We start from the raw sequence: 18730 nt of genomic DNA, 5'->3' as shown, positions 1-18730 counted from the left end.
TATTCAGCGCCACTTTTCTTCATGAAAAAGACTAGATACCTTCTCTCACAACTTTCTTCTTACAGTGGTGTTGTATGAAATGATGTCTTATATGAACAAGAAAATATTTTTAATGAATGCGTGTATGAACACGAAATGTAGAGAGATGGTGTATCTTTTGAATTAGCTTTGTATAGATCAATCAGTTCTAAAATTCAACAGATAATACTGTTAAACTTCACACTTCTAAGTCTTCTTTTATTTCCTTAGTATTTTGATTACAGAGCCCTCTATGGAATACTTAGACTCTTTGGTATGGCAGTCAGAGAAGTACTGGGATAATGTGACCTCTCTTTTACTTGTTGGTAAGGAAATATGGAACTTCTAATTTATGTTGAACATTTCTACATATATTGAAAAAATGTAGTGAAAAAGATAATGTTATAATAAAGAGCATGTCTTCTGAACCACTGAAGTTTAACCTGTTAATGTAACTCTTTGGTTCGGATAAGCTGACTTTTTTTAGTAAATATAACTAGTAGCAATATGGTAGCAAAGAATTTAGTATGTCATGTATCCTTCTGTGGAGATAATTTGAATGAAGAGTTACATTTCACTACAAAATTTTCTGTTCATTACTACTAAGTGTACTTAAGAAGTGAGGTAATTTAAAGTTGGTAATAAAATCTATTGAAGTAATTCCATTTTGGATGCTATTTTACCTAAAGTAATGTTTCAAAATATCTGTCAAGCAATAGAAAAATCCTGAAAATGGAAAATAATTGACTTGACAAGAGCTGAATTCACATCATGGAACAAAGCGAAAAAAAAACCCAAAAACAAACAGGTGGTTCTGACAGCACCAGAATACTCATTACTAGTAGCTGCTTTGCTTGTAAGTCTCATAATGGGCACTGACTTACAAACAGAAACAAAAACAAGGGAAACATGTACTACACAGGTCATGACTACCAGGTATTTTTCATTTCCAAGATTACATTCTGCTTATTTTCATTCTAAATTATTAATATATGTTGATTTCTGTTTTTGTAGAGCATCAGAGATTTAAACTTGAGTCTTGGCGCTATTCTCTCACAGAACTAAAGGAAATGCTCTCAATCAATGCAGAAACACCAGTGTTTATCTCACTAGAGGAGGACTGGTGGCTTCATATGGGATTTGATCTCATTTGCACTGATACTTTGGAGCAATTGAAAAGGGATTCCAATAATACAAACTGTTTACTTTCTACAGAAGTAGAAACATTCACACCATTTTCTACACATCAGTTAGAAAGTAAGTATCTTCTTAAAAAAAAAAAAGTTATAAAAAGGCAAAGATAGGAACTGAAAAAGATAGGGATGGTTACATACTTCCAACAGGATGGCAATGAAAGATTTTGTTCTTAAGAACAAAATATAACACTATGAAGCAGAAACACTTCTGTAGTTAAGATATACTTTCAGAAACTTAAAACATCTTGAAGTAACAAAATTGTTTAAATGCAGAAAGTTATATTTTCTACAAGTATGCAGATAAAATGTAACCTCTGTCAACCATAATACTTTTAAATTAAATGATTTCATACATTGCAGCCTGTAGCTTGAGCAGTTATATTCTTCCTTGGGTAAAAAACAGTCACTGGAGTGTGGCCAAGGAAGGGAAAGCCCTGAAGCACAAGTCTTCAAGGAGAGGTTGAGGGAACTGAGATGATTCATTCTGGAGAAATAGAGGATCGGGGGAGACCTTATTGCTCTCTACAACTCCCTGAATGAAAGTTGTAGCAAGGGGAGGTTGGCCTCCTGGGGGTTGCTCCTGGGTAACAGCAATATAGGATGAGTGGTAATGGTCCCAAGTTGCATCAGTTGGGGTACAGGTTGGATATTAGGAAAAATATCTTCTCCGAGCAAGTGTTGAGATATTGGAACAGGCTGCCCAGGGAAATAGTGGTGTCACCATCCCTGGAGGTATTCAAGAAGTGTGTAGATGTGGCACTTAAGGACGTATTTTAGTGGGCTTTTCGGTGATGGGGTAGTGGTTGGACTTGATCTTAGAGGTCTTTTCCATTAAGGTGATTATTCTGTGATTTCTGTTCAGAAGAATTCCTTTGGAAGTAGTAATTTTGATTTGGAATATTTTGATAAACACCTTTCTGTCCTAAGCAAGTCTGGATATTACCAAGCTGTGCAGTGTGGTTGACACACATGAGAGTTGGGAAGCCATTCACAGAGGCCAGGACAGGCATGAGCAGTGGACCTAAGTGAACTTCAGGTTCAACATATCCAAGTGCAAAGTCTTGTACCTTGATCACAGCAACTCTCACAATCAGTACAAGCTGTGAAATACTGGGATAGAGAACAGCCCTGCCAATAAGAACTTGGAGGTACTGGTAGATGGGAAGCTGGATGTGAGACAGCAGTGTGCCTTCACTCCCCAGAAACTCAACCATGTCCTGGGCTGCATCAGAAGTGTGTCCAGCAGTTTGAGAAAGATGATTCTGTCCCTCTGGTCTGTACTGGTGAGACCTCACCTGGAGCACTGTGTCTGGATAAGGAGTCCTCAGTTCAAGAGAGAAATGGACCTGTTGGAGTGCATCCAGTGGAGGGCCACAAGAGTAATTCCAAGGCGTGGAACATCTCCCCTGTGAGAACAGGCTGAGAAAGCTGGGGCTGTTCACCCCGGAGAAGAGTAGGCTCCAGGGAGGACTGATAGTGGCCTTTAATTGTCTAAAAAGCAGCTATAAGATAGAAGGGAAGACTTTTGAGCAGGGTCTGTTGTGATAGAACAAGGGGAAATGGTTTCAAACTAAAAGAAATTTGGATTGGGTATAGAGGAGAAGTTTTTTCCAATCAAATGTCTTGTATTGCTCTTCTTAGAAAGCAGCTTCTTAGCATGCTCTTCTTAGCAGCAGGAAGCAGCACTTTTGAAAACTGGTAACTTAACAAAACAGCATGGCCCTTCTGATTCTCAGAATTGAACATTTTGACTTAGGAGTAGAGTAATCAGTACAAATTTTCTAAAATGAAAATCTGGGAAGACAGAAAAAGGAAATACTAAATAGCTTTCAATCCAAAGTAATTTACTTCAACTAGGATCAATTAAAAAAAAATGTATCTGCATTTCAGCAGAGAAATTTTATTTTTTAGGATGGCCTGAAGAGAAGAATTCCGTGTCAGATCAGGAGCTGCTTTTTACTGAAAGACATCAGATGGATGAAATAAATGATCTTTGCACATCACCTCAGACCACAATGCAGCACTTAGACCTGCCTATAAATGCTGCATCTTCTTTCAAAATAGACAGAACAAATACTTCTCTGGAAAACGTTGGAAGAATACAAAAGAGTAATATAGAAAAGCCTATTTATTTCTTAAGCCAAGAAGAGAAGACAGACAAATCACTTGCATCCATCATCTGTAAAGATGTGCCTTTTAAACAGCACAACACTTCTGAGGGTCCAAAGCCTGCATCATTCACACTTGATTCAAAATGGGACAGTGGTGATTCTGATCTGAACAACTTTATAATGCTAAGGTGTAAACACACAATCTCTCAAAGACAGGAAAAAAATGGTGTAGATAGTCCTGAAAAAGGTATGTGAATCATTTTATTCTGCTATTATTCCATTTTCAGTACTGCTCTCTAATGCCAGTTACCATAGATGCTGGTAGTTCACGTGTGTAGAATTATGTGGGAAAAAATTTCAGTGCAGTAGTAAAGTTTTTAAGATCTTTAATGTTGTTAAATTTTCATCTACAGTTCTTGACTTCATTAGTTCTTTAGATTTCTTTGTTTTTTGTTGGTTTTTTTTGTTTGATTTTTTTTGTTGTTTTGTGTTTTTTTGTGTGTGTGTTGTTTGGTTTTGTTTTTTCTTGTTCTTTTTGTTGGTGGTGGTATTTTTGTTTTATTATTTCTATTGTAATATGAGTTTATTCCTGTTCTGAAGAGTGACTTTAAGTGGTTCTTCCTCCAGAAGATCTGAATGACAGCTGCACTTACTTACTGTGTGAGTGCTTGAGCCCTGCCCAGATGCTGTGGAGTTTCCTCCGTGGAGATCCGCAAAGGGGCCTGGATGTGGTCCTAGGCATCCTGCTCTTGGTCTTCCTGGTGGAACATGGTTTGGAACAGGCAGATCCAGATCTTAGCCATGCTGGGATTCTCTTTCTTTCTGTATATCCTGAATAAGGTCTCCAGACCTCTTTGGAGAAATCAATTACTTTTACTTTTGTCTTTGTAGAATTAGCATAGCCTAGATAGTGAATAAGAGTTGAAGTTATCTAAAAGAACTGTTGGAACTGTTTCTAAAAACTGTTTTTCTAAAAACTCCAGGAGATAATGAGACAGTCCAGTTGTTAGAAAAAGAAAAATTATAGGCAGCTTTGTTCTCACAGATAACAGTGAGAAACAGTCAGGAGTGAGGACTGCAGGAATGGTAAGGGAGGGAAAAGAAGTAGGAGGAATTCCTTATCTGTCTTAATGAATAAAGGAGTGGGGTATTTTGTGAGACACTGACATATTTCCAAACTCATGACACAGTCATATGGAAAAAAGAAAATTTTTTTCCTTTTTTGGACTTGTGTAGCAGAGTTTTTTACACCAACTTTTTATATGCATTTCAGTTAAGTCTCACCTTTAAAAAAATAATGTTAAATAAAAATTGTAAGGAAACATTCCTCTGGAATTGAGTTAAGATATTTATTTAACAAATTATTGTTAATCTTATAGAGCAAATTACTTCTGGGTGAAGTTCATCTTTTGCGGTTTCTGGTAGACATGGAGGAAAAAAAACACAAAAAGAAAAAGCCCATACTTTCATGGCCATGTCACACAACAGTCTGTATGGGAACTGTTGAATCACAGCCTGAACCACTGATTGGTCACATGAGGCAAGCACTGAGTCAGCCACAGGGGCACAGATGAAGGTGATATACCTGTGTGATTGGAAGGGGTGGAGTCTGGCTCCACCTCTCCCAGACCCCATTTAAGGGCTGACCACCACCAGGGAAGGATCTCTTCTTGGAGATCCCTTCCATGTGGAGTCATTGGCAAGCCTCAGCCATTGTAAAAGGTGAGCCACCCTTTACTTACCAGTAGTCTGTGTACCATCTAGATAATGCCTCATGGAAAATATCCTCCATGATATCTCCTCTGAATCTATCCTTTCGAATTATCCGCTCTACACAGTCTCACATTTAAAACTACTAGAGCAAGTTTTCTGAATTGTAGCCTTATGCTACCATCTAGTGAATTTTGACTACAACTGCATCTCCTAGGAGAACCAATAAAAATGTTTTTGAAGGCAAGCAGTCAATTCTACACTTTCAAGCAGGGAATAGTTAAGTTTTTGGAAGTTTAGGTTAATGAAACTATAGAAAGATACATGCTAACAGGTGGACCCCAGTAACGGATCCATTACATCTGATGTAAAAACAACCCAATAGAATATATAGTTTTGAATGTGAAAAGCACTGATGTGAAAAAGGTGTAAATTATTCTAAGTGTAAATTATTCGATTCCTAGGTGTAAATTCTTTTGTAAGAATTAAAACCTTATTAAAATAATGCCATTCTAAATTTAGCTGAAGAAATAATTGAGCTTCTGATAGGGTTATTCCTCTATTTATCATTTAGCTTACTTTTTAAGGATTCCACTTTGCTTACTACTTAGTTTAGAAAATATACAAGACAAAAGAAGTAAAAGCAACTGATCCGATTTTAAGCCTCATTTAGATTTTTAAAACGAGGGCTTTTGAACTTCATTCAAAAATGCTATATTTCTAATTGATCAGTTTGTTTTTTGAGTAAATTGAAGTTCTTAATTAAAAATGATTGGCAGTGTTTAGGAGACAAGACAAGAAACCCTTTCTGAAATAAGAGTGTTGCCAAAGGAAGCTTTGTGGACAGAAGTGCTTGGAGGTCATACAACAGCATTTATAGAGAACAAAGGAAAAAAAAAAAAAACTGAAATCCTTGTAGCTTGTGATAGATAGCTGTAAGATAGGAAAAAACTGTTATCTTCAATAAGCAATTTTTCAAAGAAAATTTTTCTTCTGCTATTTGCATCTAATCGTTTTTACTTTTACGTGCTCATTATCTACCATCTCCACTCATACTGACTGAGAGCTTGTTAGTGCCTCACTTCCTGGGAAGTGCAACACGTCTCTGCCACATCTTGGTCTGTCTCAGTGCTTTTTCAGTAGTATATGAGACAGGAAAAAAAAAAAGATGTGAAAAGAAAACATTGTATGTGTCAAACAAGCTACTTAATTTGGAAAGCTTTTTTTTTGCATGTAAAGCCATTTACAAAACAATTTTCTTATCATTGAAAGTGTCTTGTTATGTTTGTATCAAAACGTTTGTCCCTGATTTGTCTACTCAGTGCTACAGCCTGAAGAACAACATTTACCTGAGCACAAAGGGGACAGTTCTGTTTGTGAGCCTGTTAGAATAGAGAAAAAAGAACAAGAGAATGACAGCAGAATCATAGTAAAAATTCGAGCATCAGGTATACTCATTTTGAAGATACTTTATAGCTCTACAGATGCATAGTACAGTAGTAGCATATTATCATTTTATTTTAAAAACTGACAGACAAATAGGAAGTTAAGTTTGCTGATGACCTTGTGACTACTGATAACATTCAAAAGAGATGGATATTTGTGTACTTTGTTGAGTGAACAGCCTAACAAGCTATGTAATTCTGATTTAAGACTAAGACAAATCCCATGCAAACCAGAAAGTAACAGGTTTTTAGTTATGTCTGACTCAAGTCAGATGACATGAAATCTCTGCAGGTTAATCAGTATTCTCAAATTACAAATATGCTTTTTCCATGGAGTAAATGAGAGAACGGGAGGCAGGATAGATTAGCAGTGAATGTGTCTAATTTAATGAAGTACGATTCAACAAATTAGCTGTGCTACATCAACACAATAGCAATTTGCTATGGGTTTATCCTGTAAATGACTGAGCCTTACTCAGTGAACTCCTGCTACTGTATTTTTTTTAAGGCATTACATCGAAGAGCGTGCACCAAGAAGTACAGTTTTGCCATACAGTAGGAGTTGCAGATAGGAATCATTCCTGGAAGATAAATATAAAAAAGATATTTATCCAGGATATTTTACAGCCTCAAACACATACAAAGCACACCCAAATCCATTACAGTCCTTGAAATGGAGTGTGTTTAACTGTGTTTCAACAAACCCAAGTGCAAGATGCTAAACCTGGATTGAGGCAATCCTAAATAATGGCGCACATCTGGGGATGAAAGGATGGAGATCAGGCCTGCATAGAAAGACTTGTGGGTACTGGTGGATGAAAAATTGGACATGAGCTGGTAGTGTGCATATGCAGTCTGGAAACCCTGTGCTGTTCTGGGTGTGTCAAAAGAAGCATGTCCAGCAGATTGAGAGAGGTAATTGTCCTCTTCTGCTCTTGTGAGGCCCTACCTACAGTACTGCATCTGGCTTTGAAAACCAGTAACAGCAAATTTGGAGGGGCACCACCAAACGAGTAGAGATCTGAAGAATCTCTCCTACAAAGAAAGGGTGAGAGTGTTAAGTTTTTTCTGTCTGGAGAAGAGAAGGCTCAGAGGAGACCTCATTGTGGCCTTCCAGTATTTAGTGGGTACTTACAACAAAGAGACATTTGCGAGCATATGCAGTAACAGAACAAGGGATAACAGTTCTAAGCTTATAAGGTATTGATTTAGATTACATATTAGCAAGAAATTCCTTTCAGAGGGCGATGAGGACCTGGCACAAGCTGTCTGGAGAAACTATTTATTCCCAATCCCTGGAGAGATTCAAGGACATGTTGGATGGGGCCCTGGGCAGCCTTAGCTGGTGGATGGCAACCCTACTCATGTCGGAGTTGGAACTGAATGGGTTTTAAGTCCTTCCAACCCAATCCATTCTGTGATGGCCTTGCATACTATGGAAAGGAGTCTTTCTCAAAAAAAGGCTATAGGCAAAATAGAGTTTTGAAAGATTCACATCCACTTTTCTTTTTTAAACAGTGAAATAGTGAAGATAGATGACTAGAATTGTACTTTAAAAATAAAATGATACATCAGTACTGGAATGCCTGGGTCAGATTATGCAGTGGGCATCCAAAATACTGTAGTATCTGCTATTGTCACACAATGAAAAATTGGACATAATAGTAATTTTTTTGAATGTTCAGTGAGGTTTTTTTTAATTCTTAGGAAGTAATGCTGTGACCAAACCTAGGTCGTCAGCTAGCAAATTACATGATCTGTATAGGCCAGCTGAAAGTACTTTGAAAAGTAATAATAAATTCTTGGAAAAGAAGACTCTCTGAGTTCTGATCTTCTTAACAAGATCAACTCAAATGTTATGATGAAAATATTAAGATAATAATTAAATGATTAATAATTAAATAATTTCACTATTTTTCCTGTGGAAAAGTTCATTCCTTTCAACTCACTCATCATTTAGCAGCTCCAGCAAGGATTTGAATTGCAAAAACTTGGTTATGACTTAGGAGGAATTATAGAACAGCCACCTAGAAGCTATTAAGGACTATTAGTATGAAAACATGGAAGAGATTGTTTTTTTAGCTTGGCTATCCAAAGACATTAGAAGTTGAATGCCAAGGAAGGAGAAGTGCTGTTTAAGTTGAAGTTTTCATAACAAATGAAGTAGTACAATCTTAGTGAGAGTCATAAAATCATCAAAATCATGGATTTTCATCTCTTTATGAGATGGATGAAATAATACAGTTGCTTGCTGTGAGTAGTTTGATTCTCTGTAGTAGTTTAGTTCTGTGACCCAGCAGGCTCTTCAGCGAGCATTTGTTTTTCTGTTAATGTTACAGCTTTTGTGAGGAAGTGTTCTTTGTGTTCTGCTAGGTGTTCTGAATGTTGTCATCTGGTACATGAAACCGTGCTTTATTGTTGCATTTTCTTTTATTCAGAAAGCCAATGCCAGGCATATTGTCTGTTGAAGGGGGCAGCCACTTCTGCTTTAAAAGTCTTGAAATGCCTGAGTGTACTTGCTTCTGTACGTTGGAGCTTTGACAACATTACGTTTGATCACACAAGATTTTTCCTAAAACAACAGGAGAAGGTACTATGTGATCATTTTAAAGAAGGTATGTTTTTAAAAAGTCAGTATTTCATGTGCCGTACTAATATAAGTTGGTGACACACAGATCAAGGTGTTTGTTAAGTAACAAAGTTTCATCAGTTTGTCTTGTGTGATTTTATTTCTAAAATGGTATCTCCTTGTTTTTTAGCTTTACATTTTTTAAATTAAATATTGTAACACAAGAAGTATTCCAATTGAATTTCATTTTAAAGTATTTTATATATGGTTGCTTCTATATCAAACTGTTCAAATGATTTGTTTAATTTTAGATATTTTAAAGTGGTAAGTTGTCTATATGTTTTTGCTGTTACTGTTGGTAGCTATTTTTTTCACATCTACATGACTATGGGGAAAATAAATGAATAATGCTAAGAACCAACTTTAGAAATTAGAAGGAAAAAAGAATCATATTCATTTCATTTCTGGTATGTGCAAACTCTGTAGTACCAGGAGAGGGGGGAAAAAATATCTTACTACCAAAGATCATTATATGTTTTACTGTTGATGTCTGTAGAATAATACAGCAAGTAGTCTAGCCTACTACCTGTCTACTCTGTATGTGTCATGAGCTCCGAGACAAACTTCAGCTGTTTTAATTTTATTGCTTTCTTAGCTTAATGTATTTTTCTTGACAATAAAAGTAATGTCAAAGAAATTGCGAATGAGCAAGAAGATAAACAAAAATTACTTTAGTGGTCTCTGAAAGATGACAGCCTGTGATCTGTATGATTACCATATTAAGTGTCATCAGCAGAGTTCTTTTAATTTGAGAGATCTTTTCTTAATCTTCAAAAAGAAAAGAATCACAGAACTGTAGGGGTTGGAAGGGACCTCTAATGATCATCTAGTCCAAATCCCCTGCCAAAGCAGCTCCCTAGCTCAGGTTGCACAGGTAGGCGTCCAGGCAGGTCTTAGATGTCTCAGGAGAAGGAGACTCCACCACCTCTCTGTGCAGACTGTTGCCAGTGCTCCGTCACTGCACTGTGAAGAAGTTCATAGCAATCAACATCACCAGTATGTGAGGGGGAAACTGAAATCTATGTCAGTATCAGAGAATCGCAGAAAAGAAAACATTTCTGAGAAGCGTATTCAAAAACCTACTAGTCAGATGAGGAAATAATATGAAGGATCAAAAGGTAAGAAATTTGTATGTTTCTGTGTCTGCTTGAAAATTGTCTTATTAAAATCACTAAGGCAGCGTGAATTTAACATCAGACTTAGAGGAACTGGTATTCCCTCCTTCAACAATCACTATCTGTCCCTGCACAGCTTTCAGAAATGCTTCCCCATGTGACACTTGCTCTGGATCAGATAACATGACAAAAATTAGGCTATATCAAATTATTTTGCTTCTTGAGCAGCCTTTCAAGTTTACACTTAATTAATTGTTTTAAGGAAAATTCTAAGATATTGGGATCTTTTGAATAGCTTGCTTATGTATTGTGTAATTTCTGAAATGTTATATAGACAACTGCTAAGTCTTCTCTTCATAAAGGTAAAGTAGATGAGAAAGAGACCATGCTGTTCAGACATGCTGCTCTGGTGCATCTGCTGGTGACAGGTCGAGACCTTCTGTTAACATGTGGCTTGGACACAACACTAGGTCTGTTTTCATTAGTGAACAGTGATACCTAGAATGTCCATGTTTTTCATGCTTATTCTGCAGTCTTTCATGTCTGTAAACCATGCAGGCTGACAACCAGTAAACCTCCAGCATAATTTCAGTGTGGTTTTTCATCTCCCTTTACTTGCTTATTTCTGTTACATTATTAAATGTGAATGACTGTGCTTTGATAATGTGTATGATCAGTTCCTGACTAATATTCTACTGTTTGTGTTATTACATGGATTTTGCCCAGGGAACATCTATGTGAGCTTCTGCATGCATAATGTGTTTACTTCTCTCCAAATGATAAGATTTAATTGGAATCTCTGCATTGAACTGAAGAACGTGCAAAAGTGACAAATTATTTATTGTATGCAGTTCACATTCTGAGATGGAACTTATTTATTTAAATTACCATTTAAATAGTCTTAGGTTCATCAAAAATGAGACTTAAAACTAAGGCTATTTCAACCAATCTTAAATATTGTCTAACAGATGCATTCTAAGGCTGGGATTATGAATTTACCATCCAGATCTTTCTTAGCACTGGACTCACAGTGACCATTTTGTGTTTCTCTGCTACTATTCCATTCAGATTTGGGATCTGAAAAATTAATTGTAACCTAATTTTATGTCTAAAGCCACAATGCCATGCTTCTCAAGTTCCCATTTTACAGTGATTTTTCAGAAGGATCTACCAGAACAGATTAAATGGTGGCTTTCTGGATGCCCTAAGATCCCTTTGTGTTTGTGGGATAGAAAACATCGAGTTTCAAACATGAGTTACTCTCAGTTGCACCTTCATGGAGAATGCTTCTTCAAAGATGACTTAAAATGGAAAACATCTGCCATAAGCTGAACTGTTGGGAAAATAATTGATTTGTATTTGCCTAATCACTTCTTAGCAACTAAAAATGGGGAGAAAAATTCAGAATGAACATAGGAGTTCTAAAAAGAGTTGTTTTCAATTGTTATTATAGTAGAAAGTAGTAGGATGGGAGGGAGAGAAAGGACAAGTTTCTCCCTATTATGTTAATCAGCACCTGTCCATCCTTATGCCAGCAACATCTGCCTCAAGATACTGGGCAAATTAAAAAGATTCTTGAAAACCAAGTTTAGTTTAGGCCTTGTGGTTCTCACTTACTGTTATGACTTCGTGTGATGATGTGTGATTCATTACATAAGTATCTTAGATCTATTTTTTTCTTTATGCATTTCTGAATAACTCTGGCATTGTTCACCATTTGTATAAGATACATAATTGAGAGCTCAGCAGTAATTACAATAATAGGGAACAGAGTAATAAAAACACAGGACAAGTAAAGCTTTAGACACTGGAACTTCTTTAGTATAAACCATACAGACCAATTAAATATAACAAACATAGAATGTAGTGCTTCGGAAATTTAACTCTAGCTGGAATCATATAGTAGACGTTATAAGAGGTGTAGCGTCTTTATAACTGGCAGTTACAGACAAGCTTAATAATAATAGTATTCTTCCTTGTTGATCTCCCATTAAGTGTTCAGCTTTTTTGTGCAAGCTACCCTCACGTATTTTAGTGTATGTGTAGATTAAGTACCCAAATTAGCAAACGTCTTTTGTCCTGCAATTAGATTTTTTTGTTGTTGTTTTATTAACAGAATATTTGTCTACAGCAAAGGATATCTATAAAAACATCTTAGAATCCTGTTTGAATAAGATCTGGAGGCAGCTGAAGATTGTACAGTACAGCAGCCAGAAAAAGCATGAATCCAGTCCGAAACTAACAGAGCTTCAATGTCGAATGTTAAATTGGGTGCATACTTACACAGATAAGCACAGTGTTAAGGTAGGCAATATAAACTATCTCTCTAAGCAAATGAATTGATTTAAAATGTATTAATAATTATAAAAACACATTTAAATGAGAAATGGTATCTGTTAAGTAAGGAAAATCACAAAATCATAAAATGGTTTAGATTGGAAGAGACCAGAAAGATAATCTGATTTGAATTGCTGCCATAGGAGGGATTGCCATCCACTAGATCAGTCTGCCCAGGACCCCAGACAGCCTAGCCTTGAATGCCTCCAGGGATGGGGCATCCACAGCTTCTCTGCAAATTCTGTTCCAGTGCCTCAGCCCCCTTGGAGTAAGGAATTACTTCCTAACATCTAATTTAAATGTTCTCTCGTTTAGCTTAGAGCCATTTCCCTTTGTTCATCACTTTCTGCCCCTACAAGAAGTCGGTCTCCCACCTACATTAATACTCTCAAGTACTGGAAGGTTGTAGTGAGGCCTCCCTAGAGTTTTCTCTTCTCCAAGCTAAACAAGCCCAGCTTCATAAATCTTTCTTTATAGGAGAGGTACTCCAGCCCTCTGACCATCTTTGTGGCTTTCATCTGGACTCACCCCAGCAGCTCCAGTCCTTCTTTCATTGGAGGCTCCAGACCTGGGCTCAGTATTCCAGGTGGAGTCTCATGAGGGCAAAGCATAAGGAGTCAAATCACCTCTCTCACCCTATTCACCCTCTGCATCCTGGGATAAATTTGGCCTTCTAGGTTTCTGGCACAAACTGCTGGTTCATGTACAGCTTTTTGTCCACCAGAATCTCCCAAGTCCTTCTCTGCAGAGCTCCACAGGCATTGCCCCAACACAGTCACAACACCTTGCATTTGACCTTGTTGAATCTCTTTAAGTTCATGTTGGTCCACTCTTCAGGCTTATCCAAGTCACCTTTCCTTCCATTGTGCCAACTGCTCCACTCAGTTCAGTGTCATCAACAAACTTGCTGAAGATACGCTCAATCCCACTGTCACGTCATTGATAAAAATGTTGAGCAGCAGCCCCAAGATACATTCCTAAGGGACATCAGTCATGACCAGATTCTAACTGGACATAGAGCCATTTACCACATTCCTCTGGCTGCAACCATCCAACCAATTCTTTATGCACTAAATAATCCAGAATTCAAATCTATATCTGTTCAATTTAGAGATGAGGGTGTGGTGTGGGACCTTAAAAAAGGGCTTGCAGAAATGCAGGTGGATGGCAGCAGTTGCTCTTTCTTTTGTCTACTGATGCATTCACTGCGTCATAGAAGGCCACCAGATTTATCAGGCACTATCTACCCAATTGTGAAGCTGTGCTGCCTGTCTCAGATCTTCCTTTTTCCATCTCTTAAAAATGGCTGGGATGTTTCCTTCTTTCCAGTCAGCAGGGACTTTGCCTGACAACCGTGACTTTTCAAGTATGATAGCATCATTTTTTTGGAGATGGTAGTTTTTCCTCTGAAAAGTATATTGTGTCATATCAATTATTATAAATTGCACATATCTTTTATTTGTCAGCTTCAATCTTCTGGTGCAGGGACTTGTAGCACAAGAAAGAGCTGTGTATTTGTGCAGTAGTTCTCAGAATGCAGACATGCTGGAGTGTATGGTAGTTGTTATGCATAGTCTCTGCTTGACCAGTGTATCCAGCCAATCTCCCCTTATTTTTTATGAGCAAATACCTGTAAGGCATGGTTATGACACTGATAATAGAGTTGTGGGAGAAATATTGTTACAAAAAGGTTTTTTTAGAAAATGTGAATATTTCCATGCAGGGAATAATACTATTTTCATTTGTGTATTATTTATTTACAGAACACTTCCCACATAATTAAACAGAAATGAGAAAAAATATATATATATATAAGATCTTAATGAGGGGAATCAAGTGAACCCTCAGTGAGTTTGCAGACAACACCAAGTTGGGAGTGTTGATCTGCCTGAGGGTAAAGGGCACTGCTGAGGGACCTGAATAGGCTGGATTGATGGGCCAAGGTCAACTGTGTGAATTTCAGTAGGGCCAAGTGTCGGGTCCTGCATTTTGGTCACAACAACCCCAGGCAACTCTACAGGCTGGGGGAGGAGCGGCCGGAAGGCTGTCTGACAGAAAGGGACTTTGGTGTGCTGATGGACAGTTGGCTGAGTATGAGCCAGCAGTGCATCTAGATGCCCAAGAAGGCCAATGGCTTCCTGGCTTGTATGAGGAATGGTGTGGTGAGCAGCACTAGGGAAGTCATCCTGCCCCTGTACTGAGCATTGGTGAGGCAGCAACTCAAGTACTGTGTTCAGTTTTGGGCACCTCAACACAGAAAGGACGTTGATGTGCTGGAAGAGGTGCAAAGAAGGGCAGCAGGGCTGGGGAATGCCTTTGAGAATATGCCCTACGAGGAGAGATTGAAGAACTGGGGCTGTTTAGTCTGGGGAAGACAAGGCGGAGAGGAGACCTTATTGCTCTCTTAAAATACCTGAAGGGTGATTGCAGCACGAGTGAAGTGACAGGACAAGGGGAAATGGCCTCAAGGTTCTCCAGGGAAGGTTTAGGTTGGATATCAGGAAACACTTCTTTACAGAAGGGGTTAAGCACTGGAATAGGCTCCTCCTGGAGGTGGTTGAGTCACCATCCCTGGATTTGTTTAAAATCTGTTTGGATGTTATGCTCAGGGACGTGATTTAGTGGTGGATTATTAGAGTTAGGGTAGTATAGTTTGGTTGCAGCTGGACTTGATCTTGATGGTCTTTTCCAACCTGACCAATTCTTTGATTCTATGATTGTGAAGAATTTCTTTCAAATACCTTACCTAAATTTACCTTCTTTTAATTTAAAGCCATTCCCCCTTGTCCTATTTCCACGATCCTCAATAAAGTCTCTCCCCGCTTTTCCTGTAAGCCCCTTCAGGGCTACTGTCAGTGCACTCATTGCCCAACTTTTTTACTTGTTCTCAGGATTGCCCCCAATACAGGTGTGCTATGAAGTCAAGTCCAAGCAGTTTTATTGGAATTTAAATTGGAAATGAAGAACCTAAAACAAAATATTATTGTTTTGGTGTTCATCTTTCAGTAGTACCTATATGTTGATTTCAGTACCATTTTATTGTTTTTAATCATAATGCATTTTTCTTTCCAGGATCATACTGTACTAGGAGACACATGATAATTTTGTAATCTTAATGTCAGTGCAGTGAAAATTTTGCCTTTCTTATGAACTCCACTAGATTTGATTTTTTAAGTTTTGAAATATAACTGAGTTTTGACTTGCCAGTTTGGATGTATCTGAAGAATTTAAGTGTGTGTGATTTTTATCCACAATTATAACATTGTTCACTGGCATTCAGTGACAGGTCTTGTTCAAATAGAAGAGACAGAAGAAGTATTCTAGCTTTAATGCAAAGTGAAAGTCATATTACTTAAGTCATTTCTTACTCTGTCATATCATATCAGCATCTGATAGTACAACATGAAACATGATAATCTAGTTATTGTTAAATGAGCCAAAGTTACTATTGATTATAACAGAATAAAAAATCTCCTTTGTAAGCAATAAGTTATTAACAAAATATAAGAAAGAAATCTGAAATGAGTTTCTGATCTTTCCGATTCATTTTGATTTATTTCTACTTATGATCATGTAGAATATCACTTATAATATCACCTGCTCACAACAGGATGTATTGAGTATACTTTTTGATTGTGTAGTTAAAAAATAGATCCGCATTTTAAGTCATGGAAGTCTAAAGCTGTTTTGAAAGGAACCACTTCATAGTCGTGGGACTGTTCTCTTCAACGTGTGGAAATCTTTCTGTTGTAAGCTTGCCAGGTGGATACATACCCAGAATTTATTTTCTGATAATGTCTAACAGAGTCTTGACATTTACATATATAATTATCTTGTCCCTTTAGAGTCTTAGAGTTAGACAATCTATGTCTTCTTAAAAGTCTTATATTGTTTATACCATGAAAAGCACACATAATATTTCATACCAGTTCAGATATCATCCTGTCTGAAGCTGGAAGTCTGGTGCAAGTCCTGTGTGTGTGTACACATTCTTATTTAAATGTTTCTATTATTTAATACAAATTCAGTTTGTACCATTAAAAATCATGGATAAGGTAAACATATTTTCCAGTAGTGGCCAGTGTTTCGTTATTTGCTGGATTCTAATCTTTTCAGTGTTTCCATCTTCAGCAATACTTAGTGACTATCAAATGTAATCTGTCTTTAGAAAGAGTCTGTCTTCAGTGCTTCAAAGCAATCCATTTACAGTCCAGAAAAGCTTTCTCACTAGTTTGGCAGTATGTTGTATCTCCCTCCAGTACATCACCACCTTAATTCTAAATATCTTCAGTTTAAATTTTGCCTCCATAGGGATAATATCTCTAATGTGACAGTAATATTCTATCTAGTGCAACAGTAATAATATAGTGTAATGTCTTAAGTAGTGTCTTTAAATGTTATTTTTTCATTGATTTAAAAATTCAGATTTGAGACTTCTATTAGAAGAGACCTGTCCATAAAAGTGAATTAGGGTACTGGTGTCTTCCATAGTGTAATTTCTCCAAATACTGTAATAATATTTGCATATACTTGTAATTTTGGAAAACTCTGATGTTTCCATTTTTGTCACCTGCCTAGTCAATCTCATATTTTTTTGGCTTAAAAGAGAACAAAAAATATTAAGTAGACTGAAGGAAGATTTTTACAGTTTGTTTTTACTTCTTTAATTTGTCTTTTTCCAGATACTTATCATAACAAGAATGGACTCTGAGAGAGAAAAAGCAGCACTCATTAATACTGTAACTAGAATGGAAGGTAAATTATTTTAATCTACTTTTAAAAGAAAAAGTTTGTGTATTCTGTGCTTACCTGTTTTTCTCTTTGTTTGCTTTTTCAGATGTCTCATCTTTCTTCTCTTCATGGGGGACATTTCTATGTGCTTTTTTCACTGTTTTCTGTTTCCAAACTCTTCTATATACCTTCCTTTTTTTCTCCCTCATTTGTCTTTTTAATTTTCACCTGATTTAGACTTCTGATATGGTATCTTGTTACAAAAGTTTGAGAGTTCATGTGTCAAGTCAAAAATGTAATAAACAGGACACAAAGGATATGTGGCACTTATTGTCTAATATAATTGTTATCAGTTGCTCAGATTACCTGTTTATAGTTGATTGAGGGTCAGAAGTTTTCCTCCTTGCATGCCAAGTTTTAGGGATAATTTAGAAGACTGATATTTGAGGCTGTACTTACGTATAGGCCAAGCCACTGATTCTTTTCATCTTGCTTTCTAAAACTTATGTATGTGACTCTTTCCTTGAACTTTAACAACAGTGTGATGTATTGTACCATTCTTCAGCTTTTTAAAGTAAAGTTGAATTATCTGTGATCTTTAAAAAGAAGACAACTTGTCTTTCAGAATATGATAAAGAAGGGTTCACAATGTTTTTACTAATTATAATAATATTTACTGGTAAGTGTTTGATTTGTTTTCATATGTTAAGACATGATTTCAAACACAAGCCAATCCAACTAACTTTAATTTTTCTAAGGAGGCTACAACGTTTTGCTACAATCTCCAGATGTGTTTGCAAAACTTAAAGCATACAAAGACTGTACATGAATTTAAAACATAGTGGCAAAAAATGTTTCCTTCTATACTAGCTTTATACTAGCAGAAGCCAATTAATTTGATTAAGACTTTAATTATTTTTATGCAGGTTTAAAAGCTATTGATTGGAATTCTAAGAAAAAAGAAAACATTCTAAGTTATAAAGATATCATAAGAAAGTAAGTTAAAATCTGAATTCTAAAAAACATAGCCAGAAGTCCTTTCTCATGGCTATCTTCGGTAAAAGTTTTGTTCATTTTCATTGTAGTATCTTGTTCTGGATAAATTTTCATAATACTGATCTACATCTTCATTCTGAGAGGAGAAAATTTTGTCCAAACCAGTAAAATACTTAGTTAAAAGGCTTAGAGGAACTTCCTTTGCAATTGCAAATAAGTGTTTTAGAAAAAATCTCTGGTGTGTAAAATAAAAGATGTAAAGTTGAAATAATGATGAATTATGAGGATGCAGGAAGATAGGAATTGTTTAAATATGTATGTAAATATGGAGTATGGGGGAGTGCAGCTTTAAATTTTAAAGTAGCTTTTTAATGAAATCACAGTTTTTAAATTTAAGAAGGGTAAGCTTTTTTTTTCCTGAACAGACCTCAAACAACCATAA

General features: G+C 36.6%; 1 protein-coding gene across 1 annotated transcript in view; it reads left to right on the top strand.

Moving 5' to 3' along the window:
* SHOC1 (shortage in chiasmata 1) overlaps positions 1-18730 on the top strand; it is a 51386-nt gene that overhangs the window by 19148 nt on the left and 13508 nt on the right. The window contains exons 9-17 of the mRNA XM_065747073.1: positions 250-344; positions 1033-1275; positions 3126-3572; positions 6358-6483; positions 8919-9095; positions 10587-10694; positions 12341-12528; positions 17244-17316; positions 18219-18288. Coding sequence (XP_065603145.1) covers positions 250-344; positions 1033-1275; positions 3126-3572; positions 6358-6483; positions 8919-9095; positions 10587-10694; positions 12341-12528; positions 17244-17316; positions 18219-18288 — 1527 coding nt within the window. The remainder of the gene's footprint in view (positions 1-249; positions 345-1032; positions 1276-3125; positions 3573-6357; positions 6484-8918; positions 9096-10586; positions 10695-12340; positions 12529-17243; positions 17317-18218; positions 18289-18730) is intronic.

The sequence above is a fragment of the Cyrtonyx montezumae genome, unplaced genomic scaffold, assembly GCF_038088225.1.
Source record: "Cyrtonyx montezumae isolate F1298 unplaced genomic scaffold, pur_monq_1.0 scaffold_41, whole genome shotgun sequence".
Lineage (NCBI taxonomy): Eukaryota > Metazoa > Chordata > Aves > Galliformes > Odontophoridae > Cyrtonyx > Cyrtonyx montezumae.
The sequence above is the reverse complement of the archived record's forward strand: the minus strand, read 5'-3'. Positions and strand labels throughout refer to the sequence as shown.